The 25,282-nt window shown below is 44.3% G+C and overlaps 1 protein-coding gene across 1 annotated transcript in view; it reads left to right on the forward strand.

Annotated features, from left to right (window-relative positions):
• Positions 1 to 25,282, forward strand: part of LMCD1 (LIM and cysteine rich domains 1) — an 81,686-nt gene that overhangs the window by 17,879 nt on the left and 38,525 nt on the right. Inside the window, exon 2 of the mRNA XM_049861949.1 lies at positions 16,683 to 16,771. Coding sequence (XP_049717906.1) covers positions 16,683 to 16,771 — 89 coding nt within the window. The remainder of the gene's footprint in view (positions 1 to 16,682; positions 16,772 to 25,282) is intronic.

The following is a 25,282-nucleotide window of genomic DNA, read 5'->3' on the forward strand; positions in this document are numbered from 1 at the left end:
AGTTTTCAAAACATCTTCTATCATTATCTTAACTAATCCCTACAACAACCCCCTGGAGCCAGTAGAGATTCTGATCCATTTTATGTTAAGAAAATTAAAGCTTACAAGGCAGAAATCTCTTGCCTGGCGTCACACAGGTAGCCACCGCGCACATTCAGCTCCTCAAGCTCCAGCATGACCCGTGTTCTCCCAATACTATGTCAGCAACTCATTGCAAGAGCCGGCAAGAGAGGGTAAAGTGATATCCCAAAGCAGTGAGCCAAGACCAGAAATGCCAGGGAAAGTCTACATATTTAGTGACTCTCAGGGGTTGGCCTGAGGCTCCCAATTTCCCAGTGCTCGTACATGGAGAAACCTGCAGTTACTACATTATGACTTTCTCTAGAGAAGTCTGATTTTCTCTCTCTAGTGAGTCACCTTCCAGAAGGTAAGGACCTGGCTTTCCTATCAGGGTGAGCTGGGACCAGGTTAATCCAGGGAATATTTCCTACATTCTGGGGTACATCATGGAAGGGATGACATAAACTAGAAAGGGGCTACTCAGTAAGGAAGCACCAGCTATGACAAGTCAGTAAGAAAGCGTGTTTCTCCAAGTCTGCTTGCCTTGGGTACTTGACAGGGATTCAGATGTCTGATTCTGGTGATTGAATAGATAGGAAAACCATGAGTACAGAAGAGCCAACAGGTCCAGGTGCAAAGAATATAAGTGGGCAGTTCCACCAGTCTATCCACAAAGAAGGGGTCCCTGGATGGTGCAAACAACTAAGTGTTCTGCTGCAAACCAAAAGTTTGGTAGTTTGAATCTGCCCAGAGGCGCCTCAGAAGAAAGGCCTGGCCAACTACTTCCAAAAAGTCAGCCACTGAAAACCCTATGGAGCACAGGTCTACTCTGACACTCCTAGGCTCACCGTGAGTCACAGTCAACTCCGTGGCAATTGCTGGTGCTGGTGGACCCACAAAGAGATTTTTAGGAGCTACAAACACTCATGGAGGCGAAGGTGAGAGCTGGAGGGCACTAGTTAAAACCATGCAGATAAATTAATTCATAAGGGAAGAGTATGTTGAGAATCAAGAGGAGAGAAGGAGTGCCAATCCTAGAAGTTCTAGCTAGAATCTAGAGAGAGGGAAGCCATTGAAAAGGAGAGAAGGTGTGGCCATAGGGATCAGGTCAAGACTAGGAAAAGCTAGAATCCTGGAAACCAGAGAAAATGGTGGTTCTTTTTTCTCCTAACTCCTCCTACAGGCATCAGCCTTGGGTGTAGACTACTAACATGCATTAGCTTTTGGTGTGCCAAAAAGCATGAATAGAAGGCAAATATGAAAGTGTTACAAAAGAAGCTGTTCAAATAAACGTTTACTGAGGAGCTAATATGTGCAGCCACCACCTGCCTGTCAGTTTGTCGCACCGTGATGGCTTGCGTGCTGCTGTGATGCTGGAAGCTATGCCACCAATATTTCAATACCAGTGGGGTCACCCACGATGGATAGGTTTCAGCAAAGCTTTCAGACTAACACAAACTGGGATAAAAGACCTGGAGATCGACTTCCGAAAATAAGCCATTGAAAATCCTATGGATCACAACAGAGTGTTTTCCAGGATAGTGCTGGAAGATGGCACCCCTCACACTGGAAGGCATTACACAGTGACCACAACAAAGGGCACAAACATGCCAGTGATCATGAAGATGGTACAGGACGGAGCAACGTTTCATTCTGTTATACATGGGGTTTCCGTGAGTCGGAGGTGACTTGACGCCAACAACTAACAGCATCAACCATAAGCAAAGCGTTCTTCCAGGTACTGGTGAAAGAGCAGTGAACTAGACACCCAGGAACCCTGCCCTTGCTTACAGGCAAGTAGGAAAGACAGACATTAAGCAGTTATACACACAATTAAATTATGACCATCGTGATAGGTACTAGGAAGAAGTGTGAGGTACAGTTTTCTAAATATAATAAGGGTAACAGAAAGACACAGAGGAGTTTTGCAGGTGAAGAACGGGGAGAGCAAGAGTCCAAGCAGAGGGAACTGCCTGTGGGAAGGCTCACAGGTGTGCAGGAATCTGGCATCTTTCTTGGGCCATACGCTTAAGCAAATAATTCAAAATTTGCTCAAGAAATAATTTTCCTCAAAAGTAACTTGGCTTCTGTAGGTCCAATTTTACATTTTAATTGTGTTAGAGGAGCTCTCAGAAGTGATGTTTGAAGGTTAATTATTTGCAAAGTGAACGACAATCCACTAGTTTCTGTTTCATAAAACTGGGCTTAGGAAAGCTCAGCCTAAATATTCTTTAAGGTCCTTTCAGTTCTAAGGAACTGATTTCCTTGAGCCAGATTTTTTGTAAAGCAGAATTCAGTTTACATGTACTATGTGCAACCGGGTCGTTATGCGGGGGACAGGGAGGATCAAGGAAAGGATGAACTATTTGATCTAAAAAGTGCATTTAATATTAGTTTTAAAAACGAACCTGTTGCCATCGAGGCGATTCCAACTCATGGTAACCGCATGTGTGTCAGAGTAGAACTGTGCTCTTTAGGGTTCTCAGTGGCTGAGGCCTTTGTTCCAAGGCACCTCTAGGTACATTCAAACCTCCAACCTTTCAGCCTTTTGGCTAGCAGCTGAGCTTGTTAACCATTGGTACCACCCAGGGACTCCCTTTAAGAATATATGATAGTAAAAACGAGAAGAGGGGGTCCATTTATAAGAAGGCTTGTTTTAAAGCAGAAAAACTTCTTTTTTTTTTTTCTTTCATCCTGCAAGGCACCAGTGTCAGCTGAAGGAAGTCCCTTTGTGTGTGTGTGTGTGTGTGCGCACGCATATGTGTGCACACATGCTGCGCTCTCTCTCTCTCAATGCATCCATTGTCATAAAAGTTAACCTGAGAGTAATTTAGGCAGGAGATTCCCAGCAGAAAGCGTTTGCATAAGCAAAGCCTTCAAACTTGCAATAACAGTGCTATGCATATTTGCTTTTAAGATATCAAGGAGAGGGCGGGAGAAGATGGGCCAAGATTAAAAACTCTCCAACTTGGTGTTCTAAGTCTCCCACATTTCCAAAATTAACTCCAACAAAAGTATGTTATCCTTGGAAAGATCAGTAATGCTGCAAATTAAGAATTCAGACACACAGGCACACATATACATACACACTAAATTCCATCCTTATAGGACAACATTCTTAAGACAGCAGACTGCTAAAATCAGGAGAGTCTTGTAAAACTGGGAGGTATAATATGTAAGTATTGCCAGCCTTGAACTTGCAGTTTTATACTTGAGAAGTTTAGTAAAGGCAAAAACCTAAGAACCATGAAACCAATTAGATTTTAATTTCCAAGTGTAACCTGAAGATATTAGGCCTGGGGACACCAACAGCTTGTTCTCATTTGGGAAATGGGGGAGGGGGAGTAAGGATTCCCTGCGGGGACTTTATTTTCATATGTCTTAACTTCCCTCGAGCTACTTGGTCAATTTCTACAAAAGATTCCCCGTGGGTTTGGGTTACTTCTGGTTTATAGTGAGGCTGGTAGCTTTACTACGTCTTCCCAAAAGCTGCCAGGACATATATCTAAGGAAGAAAAAAGACAACTGCCTCTGGAAACAATTTAGAGAGAAATGCCAGGTCTGCTCTCGCCCCTTAAGAAACCCTAGCATAGTCAATGAAAACACAAACCACGCTCTGGAAGCCTAAGTGGCCTCAAAAGATCAATAAATAGAAGATGAGGGGAGGTAGGAGTTCCCCTCCCACGAACTATTTTAATTAAGTAGCAAGCCCCTTAAATAATGGGCTAATTTTTTTTTTTTTTAGAAACTTGGGCAGTTCTCAAAAGCAAGAGAGACTGAATGGTTTTGCCCCCTCTGCTGATTTTGTTGAGGAGTCCTGGTGGCACGGTGGTTAAGAGCTCCATTGCTAACCGAAAGGTCAGCAGTTCAAACCCACCAGCCACTCCATGAGAGAAAAATGTGGCACTCTGCTTCCATAAAGATTACAGCCTTGGAAACCTCATGGGGTGGTTTCTACTCTGTCCCAAATTGTCTCTATGACTCGACAGCATTGGGTACAGCTTTTGTCTGTGTTTGTGCAATTCACTACTCACGTTCAGCAGAATAGTGTCTGTAGCTAGTTCAAAGGGAACTGATGTCAAAGGAAAATATTATTTCAGTCCTAAAATCTCGTCACTTCAGTCCACTGGTGTCCTTTATGCATGAGGTTTGTGGACCTGCTTTGGATACAACTTCGTTGTCAACATCAGCTATCAGCAAGAAGCTGGCAGCCAAGCAGACTGATTTCCCTTCTCCCTCAGTCATCATCATTTTCGCCCTGCCAACTGAGTGTTAAACAAAGGAGTCCACGTCCCAGGCCGGGATTGCAAACTTTATCGTTTTCCATGAGCCATCACACAGATCCAATCACCCAGCAATCAATCACTGTATCTAGGATTTGGAACTTTTTGCCTTATTACGTACTCTTCTTGTTCAAAGTAATCCCAACCCTATCATTTTGAAAGATAAAGTAAGATTTTGTGTAAATATGTCAAGGCTACCCAATTTCAAGGGCTGTTGACGGTTCCAGGTCCCTGAATGGGATGGCATGGATGGTATATGTACCCGACTTCTAACTCAAAGGGTGGTGGTTCTAGTCCACCCAGAGGCAACTCAGAAAGTAGGTCTGGTGACCTACTTCTGAAAAAGCAGCCACTGTAAACCCTGTGGAGCTCAGTTCTGCTCTGACACACACAGGGTCACCGTAAGTCAGAGTTGAAGGTAACCGGTCTGGGGTTTTTTGGTTTTGCCAATGCCATGCTAATTATTTCATGAGATTGCTATAGCTTTTCTGTCCAAAATGTCCCCCGTGTCAGACATTTCCAAGAGTTCAAGCCCTTGAAAAATGTACTGATTTGAGTCTTATTGCCTCTTGGCTATTTTTCATGAAACTGATTTAAAAAAAAAATATCAAAAAGGCAGACAGGAGGAAGCGAAAGGGGAGATAATCCTCCCTCTTGGCTAGCCGGGCACTAACAGTGTCTGCTGCGTATATGCCAAGAAATAATGTGGTAAGAGATAGAAATTACCAGTAGACTCAGTTCCCGGCCATGCCAGATAAGAGAGAACTGTGACTGTAATAATCCTGGGTCTTTAATTTGGAGGAAATCTCCAGACTGCCCTTCCCCCTATCAGCAGACAGTTAAGAAGGGGGTCAGCTCCCAGCTGGGGTGCAGTTTTATAACCACCACCATCATCAGCCACCTAAAGGCAGGCTTCCGTGTGCTTTCCCCTTCCATAGCCCTGGGGTTGGGCATTACAGCTTTTCTAGAGCCGGCCCCAATGCCAAAAAGCTTGGCCCTTGGCCAGGTTTGGGGGAAGGGTGGTAGAGGGTATCCTAAACAGCGGAACCTTTCATTGTATATTTTCCTTTTCACATATGGCTTTGCTTTTCTACTCTGTTTTCATAGCAGGATTAACCCCTTTTGTTCACACTCGATGTCAACCTTGGGGATCTCCAGTAATTCCCTCCCCTGGTGGGGGAGACAGAACGAAACAAGTGGTTACAAGGGCCAGAAATGCTCCATAAAGTGTTACATATGGTGATATAAGAGCTTATGGGTGTTGGTGGTGGGGACCTTGGCTTTGTTGTTGCTAGCTGCCGCCGAGTAGGCGCCCTACTCAACGGCAGCCCTGTGCACAATGGAACAAAATGCTGCTTGGTCCTGAGCCATCTCCATAATCGGTTACGCATGGGACCATTGTGATCTGTAGGGTATTCGTTGGCTGACTTTTAGAAATAGACCTCCAGGCCTTTCTTTCTAGTTTTCCTTATTTTGGAAGCTCTGCTGAAACCCCTTCAGCATCACAGCAACACGCAAGCATCCACTGACAGGCAGGTGGTGGCCGTGAATGAGGTGCTTCAACCGGGAATTGAACCCAGGTTTCTCACATGGAAGGCAAGAATTATAGGAAACTCAAAGACTTTTTCAAAGACTTGCCTGAGGAAGTGATGGGAGGAATTGATTGGAATTTTCCATAACTGCCCCAAGGGCATGTTCAGCAGCTAACTGGTCACATGTGGCCTCTGAGGATAGCTGGTGTGTGAGACGCAGGAGCAATGGGCCGCTTTCACCTCCATCCCCGAAGTGCCTGAGACAACCCTGCCTCCCTCCAACCTTTCACATGCTCCAAGACAACACGGTGGGCTTCTGAGATCCATCTCTCTCTCATGGCTGCCCTGGTTTTGATTTGATTTTACCTGTTAAATATGTTGTGAGAGGGAGACAGGAGAATGGGTATATTTTGCCCAAAACCTATATCCTCCTAGACTTTAACCTGGACAAACTAGGTTGAGAGATGAGAACAATAAGTTTCTTATAGAATGTAAAAAAATTTCTTTTGTTGGGCATTTGTTTAAAACTTTATCCAGGACACCAAACACTCCTAGCATCTCAAGATAAAGCCATCAGCCTAACCCTCAACCCCTGCCAGTACAAGGGATAAATTTAATCCACACAAACCATTTAATAAGAAAAATAATTGAGTCTTTACCCTTAAGCACTGACATCTCAGTCACTCCTGCAATCGGCCACCACCCACCAATTATGTTTTCAGTTCTATTACTTTAAATAGGATTGGCCTTTCAAATCAAAATTTAAAAAAATAAATAAAAAGTTTCCATCCATAGAATTCTAAATACTAGACCAGTGGGGCTAACTTCAATGCGTTTAGTCTGTGCATTTTCATCCTTATTACACAATTCAGGAAAAGGATAACTAAATTAAAAGGATTTCTTCACATCCATGTTTGTCCAGACAGAGGAATACAAATGCCAAAGGAGCAACGTGGTGTGGAAAACACAGATCTGGGGACACATACACACGTAGCCTCCTGAGGAGTATCTTTACCACACTGTTGCCAGATTTGACCACTAACGTAGATGAAGTCTTTGCTAAGACTTACTGCGGTTTTAGGAGGCACTTTTTCCCAAAACTGTTTCCATGGTTGATTTCCATGTCATCCGAGAGAACGTAGGTCAGACAGTGGAGAAAAGAAGTTCAAGTAAGGATATAGACTCCCTCCAACCACTTCTGCACGTTCCTCTGCCTGTCTCTTCTTGCTGTTGTTGCTGGCTTCCAGCAAGTCCACCCTCAACTCATGGCGACACTGTGCACAACAGAATGAAACACTGACTGGTCCTGCACCATCCCCACAATCGGTTGTGGGCCAGACCCTTGGGATCTGTAGGGTTTTCGTTGGCTGACTTTCAGAAGTAGATCACCTGGCCTTTCTTCCTAGTCTGTCTTAGCCTGGAAGCTCTGCTGAAGCCTGTTCAGCATCACAGAAACACAAGAGCCTCCCCTCACAGGTGGTGGCTGCACATGAGACCCGTCCACCGGGAATCAAACCCCGGCCTCCTGCATAGAATGCAAGAATTCTAACACTGGACCACCACTGCCTCCACAGCCTATCACTACCATCTTCTAAGCCAGTCATCTTGATGGGGTAAAAGATAGAATCCTCCAGAATTTGGATAAGAAGCCCCACCCTTTCATCTCATACTTGGAGAAACAGGATTCTCTTGGCAGTAACATATAGAGCCCTAGTTTGAGTCTTCCCAAACCAGTGTGTGAGCATCAGTGGTGAGGTGAGTGAGAAAGAAGTCAGAGAACAAATGCAGAGCAACAGTTTTACTTAATATTGGAGGGAAGAAGATAAAGATGCATTCATGCTATGTTAAAACCAAAAAATGTATGCATTATGCAGTAGGATGCAAAAAGCCACCCTGATGTTTAAGCATAAACAGAATACAAAGAGTCTGTGTGTGTCTGCCTCCCCTAGCAAGCCTGGGTTCCTGTCGCCTTGCCTCCACCTTTTGGGGTACAGAGGACATGTCACAGGGAGGACCTGTTGGGCAGAGGGCTTACACACAGGAAGGGCCGTGAACGTAGACTTTAAGTTATGTGCGGACGGCTATTATATTCGGGGGTGTATTTATTCCATTACCCTGCTAAATTTTTGTAATTCTGCTTTGGCAACTCAATTTTTTTAATCATTGGAGAGTTTCAAAAAAAAAGGGAGCAATTCAGACACTTGCCAAGGCCTGGGAGTTATTGAAGGGAAAGTGAAAGAAGCCCTGCAGGCCAGGCCACACCCCAGAAAGGTCATGTTTCTTAAGAAAAACAAAAAAGCTTTCCATGGCCATGCAGCTTGTCACCATTTGGCCCTACGTGTTGCCAGGTTGGGCTCCCTCAGGCTCTCCCATCAACACTGGCAACCTGGGTCTCTACCCTCTGCCCTGTTGGCCAGCTCCACCCGGGCCAGCCTTAGGGCTAGGATGCCACCCCTGACCTGGAGCCTGGCAGAGGAGATCCCCAGGGGCGTTAGCCAGTGAAGTTTAGAGAAAGAGGAAGGGCTGTGGTTTCCCTTCTGTCTGGCCTTTAAGAGAGTCCCTTCCTTTGGCACAAATGCCTGTGAGGCAGGCTTGAAAGGACCAAGATGAAATTGCAACAACAAAACTCAGACTTGCTGCTGTGAAACTCGCCTTGTGGGGAATGGTGGTCCACCGGCAGAGTTTGCGAAGAAGAGTGGTTAAGTCAATGAGCTGAGATTCTTAAAGTCCCAGCTGGGGCAGCGGAGGGTCCAGTGGGGAGGTCTGGTGGTTTCCAAACTTTGTCTACATACTAGTATCACCTGGGGAGCTTCCAAAAATGCTACTGCCTAGGGCCCACCCCCCAGAGATTGTCGCTAAATTGTATTGGGGTGCGGTCTGGGCTTTGGAAGTTATAGGGGATCCCCCAGGTGATTCTAATGTGCAGGCATGTTTGGGAGCCCCTAGTGTGGCCCCTCACTACTCAGAGTGTGTTCAGCAGACCAGCAACATTACTGTCACCTGGGAGGGTGGTAGAACTATGCAATCGCCAGCTCACCCCAGACTTAAGAGAACCTGAATCTACATTTTAACTGGATCCCCCAGGTGATCTTTATGCATGATTTTTGAGAAACACTGGCCCACATTCACATCCGAGCAAAATCCCGCCTGTTAAAGTGCAATCACAAGGCACAACATTTTCCTCCTTCCTGGCACTGGTTGCAGCAGCGCTGGTGGAACCTTGCCTTCCATGCAGGAGACCCAGGATCCTGTTCCCACTTAACTAACTCCAAGGCAACTGGTTTTACCGGTTTAAGCCTAGAGTTAGGAGACCCACAACCCCAGTGAAGCTCCAGTCCAGGGCATTCTGAATGGACAAGTTATTTCACCTCACTCAGACATACTGTCATTCATCATCTGTTGACTAGTGTTATGGATAGAACTGTGTCCACCCAAAATGCGTGCTGTAAACCCTAACTTCTAAGCCTGTAGTTGAGGAGCTGTGGTGGCACAGTGGTTAAGTAGTCAGCTGCTAACTGAAAGGTTGGCGGTTTGAACCCACTAGCCGCTCTGTGGGAGGAAGATGCTGCATTCTGCTTCTGTAAAGATTTCAGTCTTGGAAACCCTTTGAGGCAGTTCTACTCTGTCCTCTAGGGTCGCTATTTGTCAGAATTGACTTGACAGCAGTGGGTTTGGTTTGGCTTATGCTTGTGGTTATAATCCCATTTGGGAATGGGTTGTCTTTGTTAGGTTATTGAGAAAGAATTAGTATAGGTTGAGTTTTGAGTCAATCTCTTACAAGATATAAAGGAGCAGATTATTCCAGCTGTGATGGGGGAAGATAGTTGCCAAGCCATATGGAGATCTCCAAGGAACCGGGAAACAGAAGTTGAAGAGACAAGGACCTTCCCCCAGAGCCAACAGAGAGAGAATGCACCCTAGGGCCCGCACCCTGAATTGACGTATAGCCTCGTAAACTGTGAGAAAATAAATTTGTTTGTTAAAGCCATCCACTTGTTGTATTTCTGTTATAGCAGCACTAGATAACTAAAAAACAAAAAAAAACCTATTGCCATCAAGTCAATTCTGATTCATAGTGACCCTACAGGACAGAGAAGAACCTGCCCTGTAGGGTTTCCAAGGCTGTAATCTTTAAGGAAACAGACTGCCGCATCTTTCTCCCACTGAGCAGCAGGTGGGTTTGAACTGCTGACCTTTATGTTAGTAGCTGAGTACTTAACCACTGTGCCACCAGGGCTTCTGCTTTTAAAAAGTCACAGCCACTGAAAACCATATGGAGCGAAGTTCTACTCTGACACTCGTGGGGTCTCCGTGAGTCAGAATCAACTTGACGGCAGCTGGAAGAGGATTCCAGAGGGAAGGTAAAGTGACCTTAACCACTAGGCCACCAGGGTTTCCATATATGCAAAAGTGATCCCTAAACTGCCCTACTGCCATCAACAACCCTAAAATAATAACAACCCATGGAGGGTTTTTTGTTTTTGTTTTTTTAGATAACAAGTCATATCGACCAATAATATTTAATAACACCTGTGCTTACTCATAAAACCTGGTGGTGTAGTGATTAAGAGCTATGGCTGCTAACCAAAAGGTTGGCAGTTCGAATCCACTAGGCAATCCTTGGAAGCCCTGTGGGGCAGTTCTACTCTTTTCTATAGGATCGCTATGAGTTGGAATCAACTCAACAGCAATGGGTTATTATTATTTATGCTTACGCAGCTTATCGGTAAAAGACAAGTTCCAACTGAATATATTTTTGTGTCAGTTCAGAATACCCCAGCTCCAAAAATAAACCCGCAGATAGTAATAACGGCATGTGATGATACTAGATATCATTTTTAAAAAGTTAAAATCATGATGCTCATGCAAATACAAAATGAAACTTATCAAAGATTTTATTCAACTCATTAATTAATGAAGGAACCCGTAAGATGCTTATTGTTTTAATTGAACGTTAGATGCAAGTTTACAGAATAAACTAGTTTCTCATCAAACAGTTAGTACACATATTGTTGTATGACATTGGTTAGCAACCCCACGACATGTCAACACTCTCCCTTCTCAGCCCCAGTAAGATGTTTAGACCAGTTCCGAAAGCATTTGGGGAGCTAGGCATTTATAGAAAATGTGATAAGGAAATGTTCAAAGGTAAAGATTAGTCCAAAGGACCAATGGACCACATCTACCACGGCCTCCACCAGACTGAGTCCAGTACAACTAGATGGTACCTGGCTACCACCACTGACTGCTCTGACAAGGATCACAACAGAGGGTCCCAGACAGAGGTGGAGAAAAATGTAGAACAAAATTCTAACTCACAAAAAAAGAACAGACTTACTGGCCTGATAGAGACTGGAGAAACCCTGAGAGTATGGCCCCCAGACACTCTTTTAGCTCAGTAATAAAGTCACTCCTGAGTTTCACCCTTTAGCCAAAGATTAAACAGGTCCATAAAACAAAGCAAGACTAAAGGGGCATACCAGCCCAGGGGCAAGGACCAGAAGGCAGGAGGGGACAGGAAAGCTGGTAATAGGGAACCCACGGCTGAGAAGGGAGAGTGTTGACATGTCATGCGTCGGGTTGTTAACCAACGTTATAAAACAATATGTGTACTAACTGTTTAATGAGAAACTAGTTTTTTCTGTAGCCCTTCATCTGAAGTACAATAAAATAAATAAATAAAAATTAAACACTATATGTACTAACTGTTCAATGAGATGCTAGTTTGTTCTATAAATCTTAATCTAAAGTACAACTGAAAAAAAAGAGAAATGTTAGGACAAGATTAATGGGTTGTTTACGCAACTAGTTAATACTTCACAGGACACTAAGCCATAACATTTGGAGTTATCTTTTTCGAAAGGACAAGAATTATTTGTGTCTCTGCTGGACAAAGTTACATGTAACTTCGCCAAATCTTGGGGTAGAACAAAGTATATTGCTCTGGATAATTCCTTGGGGATGTTAGACTTGCCACCATATAACATTGAAAGGACATGTCACCCACCTTTCTGCCTTATTTCCAAGTGTGGGATAAGCTTTTTTTTTAACGACGGTGAAATAATGATTCATTTCACTTTACAAAGAATCTATTAATCTTACATGGTGCTTACAACAGCCCTGTTGAGGCACGAAGGGCAGGGATAACCTGTTTTTCAGATGAGATACTGAGTCAACTCCATTTTTAATTTTCCTGGGTAGATTCCTCTTTATCTCAATTCTCCAGTGCTGTTGGTGTCTTTTTTCCCACTTAAAGACTGCCATTGGGGTTCCTGTCATCCTAACCTCCCATAAGGGCAAAGGGTTAAAGGAAGCGGATGCCCAGGAAGCACTGCCTCTGCCCCTTGCACCCCTAGGCAGCGCTGAGGCTGACCAAGTCCTTTTAAGTCCCTGACACCATTCACTTCCACAACCACATCAGATGAAATGCATCCTACTAACCTGAGCCAAAGAAAATTGTCAAAACATTTTTTTCTCCCCTCAGGAAAAAGGACAAAATAGATGCTGCATTCCAAGAAACCATTTTTTGAATGATAGTTCCGTTTAAGCAATTCTGTTCTCAGCTACTGTGAGGCCCTGTGCATTTTTTCAACAGAGACAGATCCACATCAGAGAAACTCAATGTTTATAAACCAAGTATCTCATTTTAAACACTGTTCTGGCTGATTTTTTTTCCCCCTCTTCCATAAAAAAATACCATCATTTTTGCTGGGTCTGTCTGGGACCTGGGTGAATGGTACATAGTGGACAAATGACTATTTATTGTGTTAAACAGCCAGGAAACTGGCTGGAAGTGTGGTCTGATGGCCCAAAGCTATTTCTTCCTTGCAAAGGCCATTTATTTTTCTCTCCCACGTACTTCTGTCACCATTGGAACCACCCACCAAGCAGGAATGGAGACCAGGCCCACCTCTCCATTTCCTGAGCCTGGCTTTGGATTGGTGTCACAGCCCAACAAGGCTGGAAGTTCTGTGTCATCACTTGTCTGACTGCATCATTCTTTCTCTGGGCTCGTTGTGATCTTTTAATGTCAGTTTTCTTCAGGTGATGGGTAGCATGTCACTTTAAGGCCAAAGGGCTAGGAATAGCTTAGCTTAATAAGGTAATGATTAAAGTATGGAACATGTGTGGAGGCTGAAAGAAAAGCTTCATTTTTTGTTTGTTTGTTTTACTTTTTTTCTTTGTGAAACAAAGTAGAAAATAAGAAAGTATATGAGGCACGCAGCTAGAAAAATAGTTCACCTAAACCCAATAGTCCCTTAAAATTCTGAGGCCAAAAAGAAACATTTTGAGAACATCTCAGTCAGGGTCTCTCGAACAGTTTTTCACAAGATATAACAACAACAGCAACACTTGGTGCATAATAAGTGCCAGGTCCTTTCCATGCACCATCTCATTAAACTGCACAGTAGCTCAATGAGGCAGGATGGGTTCTTATTATTCCCATGAAACAGATGAGGAAACTGAGACTCAATGAGAACAGTCATCTTCCCAGCTCAGCACACTCAGACAGACTAGGAAGAAAAGCCTGGCAATCCACTCCTGAAAATCAGCCAGTGAAAACCCTATGGATCACAATGGTCCAATCCCCAGCCCATCATGGGGATGGCTAGGACCAGGCAGCATTTCAGTCCATTGTGCCTGGGGTGGCTGTGAGTCAGGGCCAACTCAATGGCAACAGCAACAAGCAGAAGAAAAGAGCAGAACTGGAACTAAAGCTCAGAACTGTCAGACCCCACAGGCTGGGTTTCTTATTTGGAAAAGCTGCCTGCTCTCAACCTCCCTTCTTGCTTCTAGCACAGGTTGGCACTTTGAAGGCTCTGGGAAGCCCTTCAGAATTCAGTGCCCTCCGTGTTTATTTAATCATATCCTTTTTCCATACTGTGAACCACTTGGTAACATCTCACAGAACAAGTATTCTCCAAACAGAATTTAGGCAACCGTGACTCAGGCCAGTTTACAGAGTAGAAACTTGGGCTGGGAGAGTAAATGATTTGCCTCCAGTCGCACAGCTAATAAATGCCAGAATTGGCACCGTAGGGCCAGGCCCCCACATCACAGACAAGTGCTCTGCTGTTCTGGGCTGCCTTACATCACTCCTCTATTTCTAAACCATACTCTGAGCCAGCAGACGGAATTGCAGCTAAACTCACCAGGCTAAATATCAGGATTAATCCTCTTGTTGGATGACTGTTAAATCAGCCTGTCATTAGAAGAACAATAATGCGGGGTGCTTTCCCACTTATGGAGTGCTTCTGCACAGTTCTGAATCAAGGGCTTGCTACCTTCCGGTGTATCTGAATCGATGCAACAGTAAAGTCTTACAATGATACAAAGATGAAGTCTTATTCATAAATTCTGTTGTTAGCAGCCATCAAGTCAACTCTAATTCATGGCGACCTGTGTGCAACAGAAGGAAATGTTGCCTGGTCCTGGGCCGTCCTCACAACATTGGAGTCCATCATTGCAGCTGTAATGCCAATCCACCTCACCAAGGGTCTCCCTCACCCTCGCTGACCCTCTGCTCCACCAAACATGATGTCCTCCTCTAGCCATTGATCTCTCCAGATGACATGACCACAGCAAGCAAGTCGGACAGTGCTCTGTTGTCATCCGTAGAGTTTTCACTGGTTAATTTTCAGAAGTAGATCACTAGTCCTTTCTTCCTAGCCTATGTTAGTCTGGAAACTCCACTGAAACCTGTCCACCATGGGTGACTCTGCTGGTGTTTTAAATACTGGTGGCATAGTTTTTAGCATCACAGCAACATGCAAGCTACCACAATATGACAAATTGACAAATGAGTGGTAGTCATAAATTTTATACCTCCCAAAATAACCTTTAATCACTCAGAAATTAAGTGTGGAGGGATGACTGTATTTCCAGTACTGAAATTCAAAGTATCAAGAATAAGAGGTGGAAGTTAGCAAGTTTTTTAGCCAATGGCCTTAGGGGGCAAAGTTCTGACTGCTAATGAAAGGTCCCCAGCTGTGAATGAGCTGATGGTGAACATCATCTTGTTTTCCTCTTTCAGCATGAATATAGCGCTGAACAGGTACAAACATAAACAGGCTTCCCTCAAGATATGTGCGATCCTGAACTATTAATCTGTGTTAGACAGCAAACCCGTTGTCATCGAGCCGACTCCAACTCATGGCAACCCCATGTGTGTCAGAGTAGAACTGCGCTCTACGTGGTTTTCAGTGGCTGAGTTTTCAGGAGTAGATTGCCAGCCAGGCTTTTCTTCTGATGTGCCTCTGGGTAGACTTGAATCTTCAACCTTTTGGTTAGCAGCTGAGCACATCAACTGTTTGTACAACCCAGGGTCTCTTGGCATATTGTAGATGTTAAATCAGTGTTTAAGTAAATCAGTGAAATATTTGTTGAATGAGGAGCTTATCCCTTTACTAGTTGCCTGAGCCCTACTGGTAAAATATATATATAATAAATGTGCACGGCTGTATGAAGTCACCCCACTCCTAACCCCAAGGGAGAGGTGGGTCAGTTTCTCAGCCAGCGGATTCACACACTACCAACCTGGCGCTTCGCCAATTTTCATGTCATAAAAATCTCCTGGGAATTAGGTTAAAATGCAGATTCTGATTCAGAAGCATCAGGAGTCCGAAACTCTGCATTCCTGATAAGCGGCCCAGTGACGCTGCTGGTTTGAGAACCACATTCGAGAGTGTCTTAGTCATCTAGTGCTGCTATAACAGAAGTACCCCAAGTGGATGGCTTTAACAAAGAGAAATTTATTTCCTCAAAATAAACTAAGCTCAGGGTCCAAATTCAGGGCATCAGCTCCAAGGGAAGGCTTTCTCTCTCACTCGCTCTGGAGGAAGGTCCTTGTCCTCATTCTTCCCCTGACCGAGGAGCTTCACAGGCGCAGGGACCCTGGTTCCAAAGGACACAATCTGTTCATGTTGCTGCTTTCTTGGTGGTATGAGGTCCCCAACTCTCTGCTTGCTTCCCTTTCCTTTTATCTCTTGTGAAATAAAAGGTGGTGCAGGCTACACCCCAGGGAAACTACATTGGATCAGGCAGGTGACCTGAGCAAGAGTGTTACATCCTACCTAATCTTTTTTAACAGCAGGCAGAGATTATGATTTATAACACACAGGAAAATCACAAAATGGAGGACAACCACACAAGGACTAACCAGGTTGACACAATTCAATCCATTACAGGGGAGCAAGGGTCTAAGCAGCAGCAGCAGCACTCAGTGCACTTTTGTTACCTCTAGCTGGTAACCAGTAATAAACCTCCCTCATGCATTCTTCTCCCTACAAAGGATGGCTAGATTTTAAATGCTCCTGTGATTTATAATGTTTTGGTAAAATATTTAAGTTATGCTTCAAGCTCTAAACATTTGGCACCATAAACATTTGTTTGTGCCTGTAGCTTTGGCTTAATCACGCCCTATCAATAAATCACAAATAAATGAGGGAGAGGAGACACTTGCTGGAAGATTCCATTGAGGTGACAAGTCGATCAGGGGAATGGGTGGGGGTGTGGGGGGCAGTGTTTCCATGCAGCGGTGGTGTTTTACAACAATACTGGAGACTGGGAATGGGCCCATTGCAATTTTATTGGGAAGGGCCCCACCCTTCCACACTCGCCTGCCCTATGGCCACATTCCCAGCTTGTCTGCTCCGTTCCTGGTAAACAGTAAGTGATGGCTTATTCGTCCTTAGCCCTTTGAACCCCACCTAATCCCTTTGCTGGCGTGCCAAGTCTTCTAGAGGTCAGGCATCCACGTCCAAGATGTTTGGAAAGAAAACACCCTCTTTTCTGTCTCCTTTTCCAGATGTCCCTGGGCCAGCAGCAGTCAGCAAGAGGTGTGCCTTGTCTGAGATGCAAGGGGACGTGCTCAGGCTTCGAGCCACATCCATGGAGGTAACGGGTTTGGTCAGAGGGAGCTCTGCCTGCCTTTGTTTCTTGACTGTCCTTTCCGGGAACCCTGCTCGTCCTTTTCTGTTGGGACTGCTTAGGATGCATGAATTCTGGGGAGGAAGGGCTCCAGAGTGGAACACTGTCCTGCTTTTCCCTAGCTCAGTCTTATTTAAAAAAAAAAAAAGTGCCTGTCGCCATTGAGTTGATTCCTACTCATGGTGATCTCATGTGTTACAAAGTAGAACTGCTCCGTAGGGTTTTCTTGGCTGTAATCTTTATGGAAGCAGATCACCAGGCCTTTCTTCCATGGCATGACTGGGTGTTTGAACTGCCAGCCTATAGGTTAGTAAACCCATTGCTGTTGAGCCGATTCCAACTCATAGCGACCCTGTAGGACAGAGTAGAACTGCCCCAATAGGGTTTCCAAGGAGCAACTGATAGATTCGAACTGCTGACATTTTGGTTATCAGCCAGGCTCTTAACCACTGTGCCATCAGGACTCCATAGGTTAGTAGTCAAGAACAAAACATTTTTGCCAAGGATTGGCCTATTTCAGAAACAAGAAAAAAGTCTTTGGGGAGCAAAGATGAAGAGGGAACTTATTGTTCTGTGCCGTTGAGTCGATTCTGACTCATAGCAACCCTGTAGGACAGAGTAGAACTACCCCATAGAGTTTACGAGACTGTGATCTTTACGGGACGTGATCACCAGGTCTTGGAGTGGCTAGTGGGTTCGAACCGCTGACCTTTTGCTTAGCAGCCGAGCACTTAACCATTGTGCCGCCAGGACTTCTTAGGAAGAACTTAGTGCTTCGTAAATGATGTCAAGGTTGAGTCTGCCAAGCTCGTCCCAGTAGGACTACGCAGGGAGGATGTGAGCACTGGCTAGATGGTGCTCTGTGCACCTGAGCGGAAGCGTCTGTCTGTCCTAGAATTTGCTGGGTGGGGTTGATCTCCCCCGCAATGGCATCATCCCTGTTACTAGGTTTGAACCTAAGAGCAGCCCCTGGGAGAGAAACCAAAGTCTTTCTGTACACAGTACAGAACCTGGAACTCACGTCCATGTAAGCAGGCCATAGGTCCAGCTGCACTTCGATTTGCAGAGCTTTTCTTTCCTTTGTGTGTGTATGTGTGTATATATATATATATATATATATATATATATATATATATAAATTCACTGAGACTCTGACAGTGAAGAATAGGCCTACTACATTGTACAACTCCAGGATATCATTCTCAGCAGCATCTGTGTGGATCGCACCCCTTATACTTATGCAGTGTACAACCTGTGCGACTGTTCCCGGCAACCCTGGGAGAGAGGCTGAGCTCTGTAGAGCATGGTAGCCACCAAGCAGCTTCTGTTCCCACAGCCAGAGTTTTGTCTTGGGCACTCGGTGGAGAACAACATTTGGGAGGTATTTTCTCAGAGATGCTGGCTTCCGTTGTGAGATGGCAATTATAAAAATATTTTTGTACAGTATTTATTCACCTTGCTTTTATTGAGCTGAGGTCAACCTTTTATATTTAAGTCTTGAAATAACCCTAGGCAGTAAATATTAGTTTCTGTATTGTCCAGATCAGGAAACTGAGGAGGGGTAATGGGGAAATGGCTACTAAAAGGCAGGCTTCTAGCTCAGGTCTGCGTCGTACTTAATGTCCTGCTATTAATCATTCTGTAATACTGTGGGCTATGAACTTCCAAGGAGTCCCTTGGTGGTTAATGCACTCTGCTGCTAACCGACATGTTGGCAGCTCAGGCCCGCCCAGAGGCACCTTGGAAGAGAGGCCTGGTGATCTGCTCCCCAAAAATCAGCCACTGAAAACCCTATGGAGCATAGCTCTACTCTGACACACATGGGGTTGCCACAAGTCGGAATCAATTCTACAGCAGCTGGTGGTGGTATGAGCTTTCAAAGCATAAGACCACTCCTTGACTCCGTTCTCTGACAATCCTCGACTTCAAAGGAGCTCATAGCCTGGATGTAAGGAACTTTGAAGGTCAGCGATCCAAGCTTCCACCCCCTGCACAAATTCCTCCTTCAGTTAAAACACTCCCATGATGAGGAAGTCTCCAAGCTTCTAATCTTGGCCACAAGAGCTCTTCATGGCCTTGAGGAAAGTCGGCTTCCCTTTCATTTCAATCTGTTGGTCCTGAATCTCCCATCAGAGTCCCCGAGAACAATGGTGACTGCTCTCCAGCTCTTTGAAGACTGCCAGGAGGTCTCCTTTTAGGGTTCTTGGGATGGGGGACAATGTTCCCTAACTGTACCCTGAGTCATTTCAGCAGTGTTTTCCCTTCTGTCAAGGACCACAGTCCTGCGCTGCCTGTTGTACAACATCTGAAACCGGTTGTTTAAGATACTCTGTCTGGTTTTCTATTATTTATGGCAGGAGGGCCATTCTGCACTCTGTTCCTCATGGCTCAAAACAAAGCCTCCCTGCATTGTTTTAATCTCTATATCTCCTTGCCATCCTACTACTGATTTGAAAATCAAGTGAATTTGTCTTTGAGAAATACAGATTGCAGCTGGGAGGTCCTGCATATCAAGTGTCTTCATTGGCTTAATCAATCCTAATAGGAACCTGGAATCCCTGAGTGGTTCAGGCTGTTAACGTGCTAGGCTGCTAACCAAAATGTTAGTAGTTTGAGTCTACCCAGAGGTGCTTTGGAAGAAAGGCCTGGCAATACATCCAGAAAATCAGCCATTGAAAACCCTATGGAGCACAGTTCTACTCTGACACACATAGGGTCACCATGAGTCAGAATCAACTCGACAGCAACAGGTTTGATATTTCAGTTTTAATAGGGACTAAATCCATGGCATATTGAAGCCAGGAGGTCACAGAAATCCAAACCCTTATAGGGAAAACCATATCAAACCATTTTTATGCCCCAGCTCACATACTCTACAATAGTTTGAAGGATATTTAAATGATCCAAATGCCAGTCAGCCTGGTTTAGTAGAAAATTCCCACAATTATTAATTACTAGACTCAAATTCCAGTGGTAACTCTGCTTGAACAAGCCACTTCCCTTCTCTAAGCCTCAGAGCTCCCATCTGAAAAATGGGAACAGTGGAGCTGAGCTACTCTAGGATCCCCTTCCAGTTTTGTAATTCCGTAGTTTCAGGCAGAATATATGTAAACAAATTGTTGATTCACATGCTTAGCAGTGGTGACCTCACATAGAATAGTAGAATTACTTAGAGAGGACGGTAGAGAGTGAAGATAAGAGCAAGACTTTCAGAATAAACAGATCATGAAAGAAGACATAGAGGACAGTTCCCTCAGCTTCCTGCTTCCCAAATGGCCGTGCAAGGGCTCATTGCTAGTCTGGCCCTGTCTTAGTTTCTTAGTGCTGCTATAATACCACAAATGGGTGGTTTAAAAAAAAAAAATTTATCTAGTAAAAAGACCATACTTAATGGTCTGACTGAGACTAGAGGGACCCCAGAAGACACGGCCCTCGGACTCTCTGTTAGCCCAGAGCTAAAACCATCCTCGAAGCCAACTCTTCAGACAAAGATTAGACTGGACTATAAGACATAAAATTGATACTTGTGAAGAGATTGCTTCTGAGCTCAAGTAGATACATGAGACTAAATGGGCAGCTCCTGTCTGGAGGCTAGGTGGGAAGACAAAAAGGGAGAGGAGCCGGTTGAATGGACATGGGAAATCCAGGATGGAAAGGAGGAGTGTGCTGTCACATTATAAGGAAAGCAACTAGGGTCACATAACAATGGTGTATAAATTTTTGTATGAGAAACTGACTGGAACTGTAAACTTTCAGTTAAAGCACAATAAAAAAAAATTAATTTAAAAAACAACAACAAAAAAAAAATGCACATTTATTTCCGCATAGTTTGGGAGGCCAGAAGTCTGGATTCAGGGCATTGGCTTTAGCGGATGCTCCCTCTGTTGGCTCTGGGGGAAAATCCTTGTCTCAGTTTCCGTAGGCCCTGCGTTCCTCAGTTCCTTGGCAATTGTCACATGGGCTTCTGTCTTCACCAGTTTGTCCTTGCTTGTCTCTGTGTCTAATCTGCTCTTTTTATATCTCAAAAGTGATGACATTTAAGATACACTCAACATTGATATGGCCTCATTAACGTAACAAAGAACACATTCCCAAATGGGATTACATCCGTAGGTATAGGGGTTAGGATTTCAACCATATTTTGGGGGAACACAATTCAGTCCATTACAGGGCCAAACTCAAAGAATGCTAAATTGCCACTCAGAGCAAATTCTCTTACAGAGGAAAACACACCTCCGTGACTCAGGCATGGGTCATCTTAGAAACAGGTCTTTTGGGAGAGCCCAGCACAAAAATGTCTGACAGAGAGTTTTTCCTTTATTCAAATAGCTTTATTTGTTTATTTATTTTAATGTCTCTGCCTAGCATTTCACTGACTTCAGTGAACAGACAATAATCTTGTTTTGAGGGAAGCAGAGAATACAAGTACCCCCCTGACTTAAGACAGGATTCCATTCCAATGACTCCGTCATAAGCTGATTCAGATGTAAGTCAAATACCTCTTTTTTTTTTAGTTTTCATCATTGCCTGTTATACGGCAGTGTTTTGAACAGTAAATCATAGCGTTAAACATCTGCAAGCAAACATCTGAGAATGATAACATTAGCAAATTACACAGTGCAACGTTGTATGTAGTACATATTACTAATGATAAAATGTACCAAAAAAAGATGGTTGTAAGTAAGGTTCATAGTAACTCTAATGCGTCGTAACTACTTGTACAGCATGAAAAATAGAAGAAAGACCATTGGCCTCTTCAAATTACCAACCAGTTACCGTCAAGCCAACTCCGACTCATGGTGAACCCATGTGTGTCAGGGTAGAACTGTGCTCTGTACTCTTCAAATTATAAAATGGTAAATTCTTCAGGGCCCCTCTTGATAAATTCTCCCAGTCTCCTCACTGCAGCACCCCTTCTGATGAGGCCATGCATCCAGGCCAGCATCGGCTGCTGCCCTGGAAACTGGAGCATTAGCTTGACCTCCTTTCACTGACTAAGGCAAATCAGCTGCAAAAGACCTCTTTAAAGTGTTAAAAGCACAGATGTCACTTTGGGGACTAAGGTGTACCTCACCCAAGCCATGGCATTTTCAATCGCCTCATATGCTTGCAAAAGCTGGACAATGAATAAGGAGGACTGAAGAAGAATAGATGCCTTTGAATTGTGGTGTTGGTGAAGAATATTGAATATACCATGAACTGCCAGAAGGACGAACAAATCTGTCTAAGAAGAAGCACAGCCACGAAGTTCCTTAGAAGTGAGGATGACAAGACTTCATCTCATGTACTTTCAGCATGTTGTCGGGAGGGAAGTCCCTGAAGAAGGACATCATGCTTGGTAGAGGGTCAGCGAAAGAAAGGAGGACCCTCAACAAGATGGGTTGACAACAGTGGGCTCAAACATAGCTGTGATTGTGAGGATGGTGCGGGACCGAGCAGTATTTTGTTCTGTTGTGCATAGGGTAGCTATGAGTCAGAGCCAACTCAACGGCACCTAATAACAAAAACAAAGGGGATCTTCCTAGAAACTCTGCCTTAGTTGCTAGGTTTCCTGTGATTTTCAAGGGACAGTCTAGAGAAAATCAACCTGAGCTGTTTAAATTACTGAAAGGGGCCATTTAGTGACTCCTGGATGTTGGTGTGCCACAGAATTGCCTCTGGAACTTGATAAAAAAATGCATGTGCCTGGACCCTACTTCATCCCTGTGAATCAGATTAGCTGTGCTGAGCCCAGGCATCTCCCTACTTAACAAGCTCCCCAGGGGATTTTGATGCCCAGCAAGATTTAAAACCTCATCAACTTGACCAGTAGTCAGCACGCTTTCTGTAAAGGGCCAGAGAATAAATAGTTTAGGCTTTGCAGACCATATAATTTTGTCTCAACTACTGAACAGTATAATATCTATATGGTTGTAAGGTGCTGTGGAGTTGATTCCAACTCACAGTGATCCAATGAGAGAGAGTAGAACTTCCGCCATAGGGTTTTCTAGGCTATAATCATTACAGGATCAGATTGCCAGGTCTTTTCTCCTGTGGAGCCACTGGGTGAGTTCGAACCGCCAACCATTTGGTTAGCAGTCGAACATTTAACCATTGTGCCACCAGGGCTCCTATAGTATCCATAGACAATAGATAAACAACTGATGTGGCTTTGTTCCAAGAAAATTTTATTTAAGAATGCTGAAACTTTAATTTTGTATAATTTTCAGATGTCACAAGATATTATTCTTCTTTTGAATTTTTTTTCAACTGTTTAATACTTAAAAGATATTCTTAGCTCATGGGCCATATAAAAACAGGCCCTGATCTAGACCAACCCTCTCATTTTATAGGTAAGGAACTTGCCTATGGGCCCGTGATGGGTTAGTGTTCAAGCTGAGATTAGGTCCCAAGCCCGTGCCTTTCCTATAATTTCAGGTTGCTTATGTCAGATGGCATAGTGGTTAAGCGGTACAGCTGCTAACCAAAGGGTTGGCAGTTCAAATCTACCAGGCACTCCCTGGAAACTCTATTGGCCAGTTCTACTCTGTCCTATAGTGTCGCTATGAGTCAGAAGCGACTTGACGGCAACAGGTTTGGGTTTTTTTTATGTCAGGTTGCAGGAGTGTCTGTTTTATCAGCCTTGAGGATCTTCCTGGGTGTGCCTCTGTCTTCTACAATCTGGAGTACACCGAAAGGGTGGAGGAAGGGCTGACTTCTCATCTATGAAGTCCCAGCAAAATGTCTGGTACCTTGGGGAGCTCCCCAGACATATTGTTGAGTGAAATGGGAAATAGTGTTGACGCTATTTCAAGGAACATTTCATATTTGTTCAAATCTTCTATTTCAAAATGTTTTGCATTCCCATCATCAGTTATAGCATCCTGAAAGTACACATTCACCGAAAGCCCAAAGGGCTGCTTCCTCGTCCTACCCCATGGATTGGGGGTTCAGGGGATTAGATGGGGCACAGAAGTCTTAGAATCAGGATTCCTCCCTCCATCCCTCTACACCTGGCTTTCCTTCACTTTCTGCCTCTTCCTCCTCCTGCTTCCAGTGTGCTGCTGTCAATCTCACATGTAAACCAATGGTGATGACTCCTATTTTCTTAGTGCAGCGTTTCCTACATATCTGTTATCTTAGTCACCTAGGGCTGGAATAACAAAAAACACAATAAGTGAGTGTCTTTAAAGACCCGAACATATTGGCAGTTTTGGAGGCTAGAAGTTCAAAGCAGGAAAGTGGCCCTAGGGGAGAGTCCGTCATTGTCTGTAGTCCCAGGAGTTCCTTGGTATCTGTCCTCCCCAGTGTGTGTGTCTCTGTTTATCCCGGTTTTTTTATAACTCAGAAGTGATTAGGTTTAGATTCCACCCCACACTGTTATGACCACATTAACATAACAAAAGAAATCCTCTCTTTCCAAACAGGGTCACATTCACAGGTCCAAGGGCCAGGAATTCACTACAGATTTTGAGGGAACACAATTCAACCCATAACACCTGGCTCCTAAAAGGCATAGGCAAGAGAGTATTACTGATTGTGAATAAAATGCTTCAACTCTGCAAAATAAGCGACCACTTTTTATGAGAACAAAAAGAAATGACTTCTCGTTTTTGCCCTATGTTGCCCTGAGGATTCCACTCTCTTTTTCAGTGCCAGAAATATCCTTGACATCATCTATTTTAGCATTTCTCAAATTGTAACCCAATGAATGTGAACTTGGACTGCAAGCTTCTCCTTGAAGTGAGAAATGCTATGTTCTCTCCCCCTGAACATCAGGGTGTGAAAGACAAGGCACAGCCTTGCGCTGAAGAAATGTGTTCATTCTTCTTTAACCCACTGCCTTCCAGACTCTTGGCCACCAAGCCCGTTTCCATGCACCACCAGCTGACACCCTGCGGCACTGATCCAGGCCAGCAGGACTACCCCAGAGCAGAGAGGCAGCCCTCTCGGGCTCCTCCTGATTCTCCCTTGTTATTACTTCCGCCTGATTCTCTCTCTCTCCCCTACCCCTAGTGTAAGCTCTTTGAAAGTTGCAATGAGGCCTCCTACTCTTCATATGTTGTTGTTAGTCGGTGTTGTGCAGGCTCCAATTCATGGCAACCTTATGTGTAACAAACAGGAATGTTACCCAGCCCTGTGCCATCTTCATGGTCATTGGTATACTTGGGCCCATTGTTGTGGCTATCATGTCAGTCCATCTCATTGAAGGTTTCCGTCATTTTCTTTGGCCTTTTGCCAAACATGATGTCCTTTTCTAGTGATTGGTCTTTCCTGAATATATGTCCAAAGTAAGTGAGCTGAAGTCTTGCCATTCTCACTTCTAAGGAGCATTCTGTTTTTGGAAGTAGCTCACCAGGCTTTTCTATCTAGTCTCTCTTAGTCTGAAAGCTCCACTGGAACTTGTCCACCATAGGTGGCACTACTAGTATTTGAAATACCGGTGGTATAGCTTCCGATATCATAGTAACATGCAAGCCACCACAGTATAACAAACCG

This window comes from Elephas maximus, chromosome 20, assembly GCF_024166365.1.
Source record: "Elephas maximus indicus isolate mEleMax1 chromosome 20, mEleMax1 primary haplotype, whole genome shotgun sequence".
Classification (NCBI taxonomy): Eukaryota; Metazoa; Chordata; class Mammalia; order Proboscidea; family Elephantidae; genus Elephas; species Elephas maximus.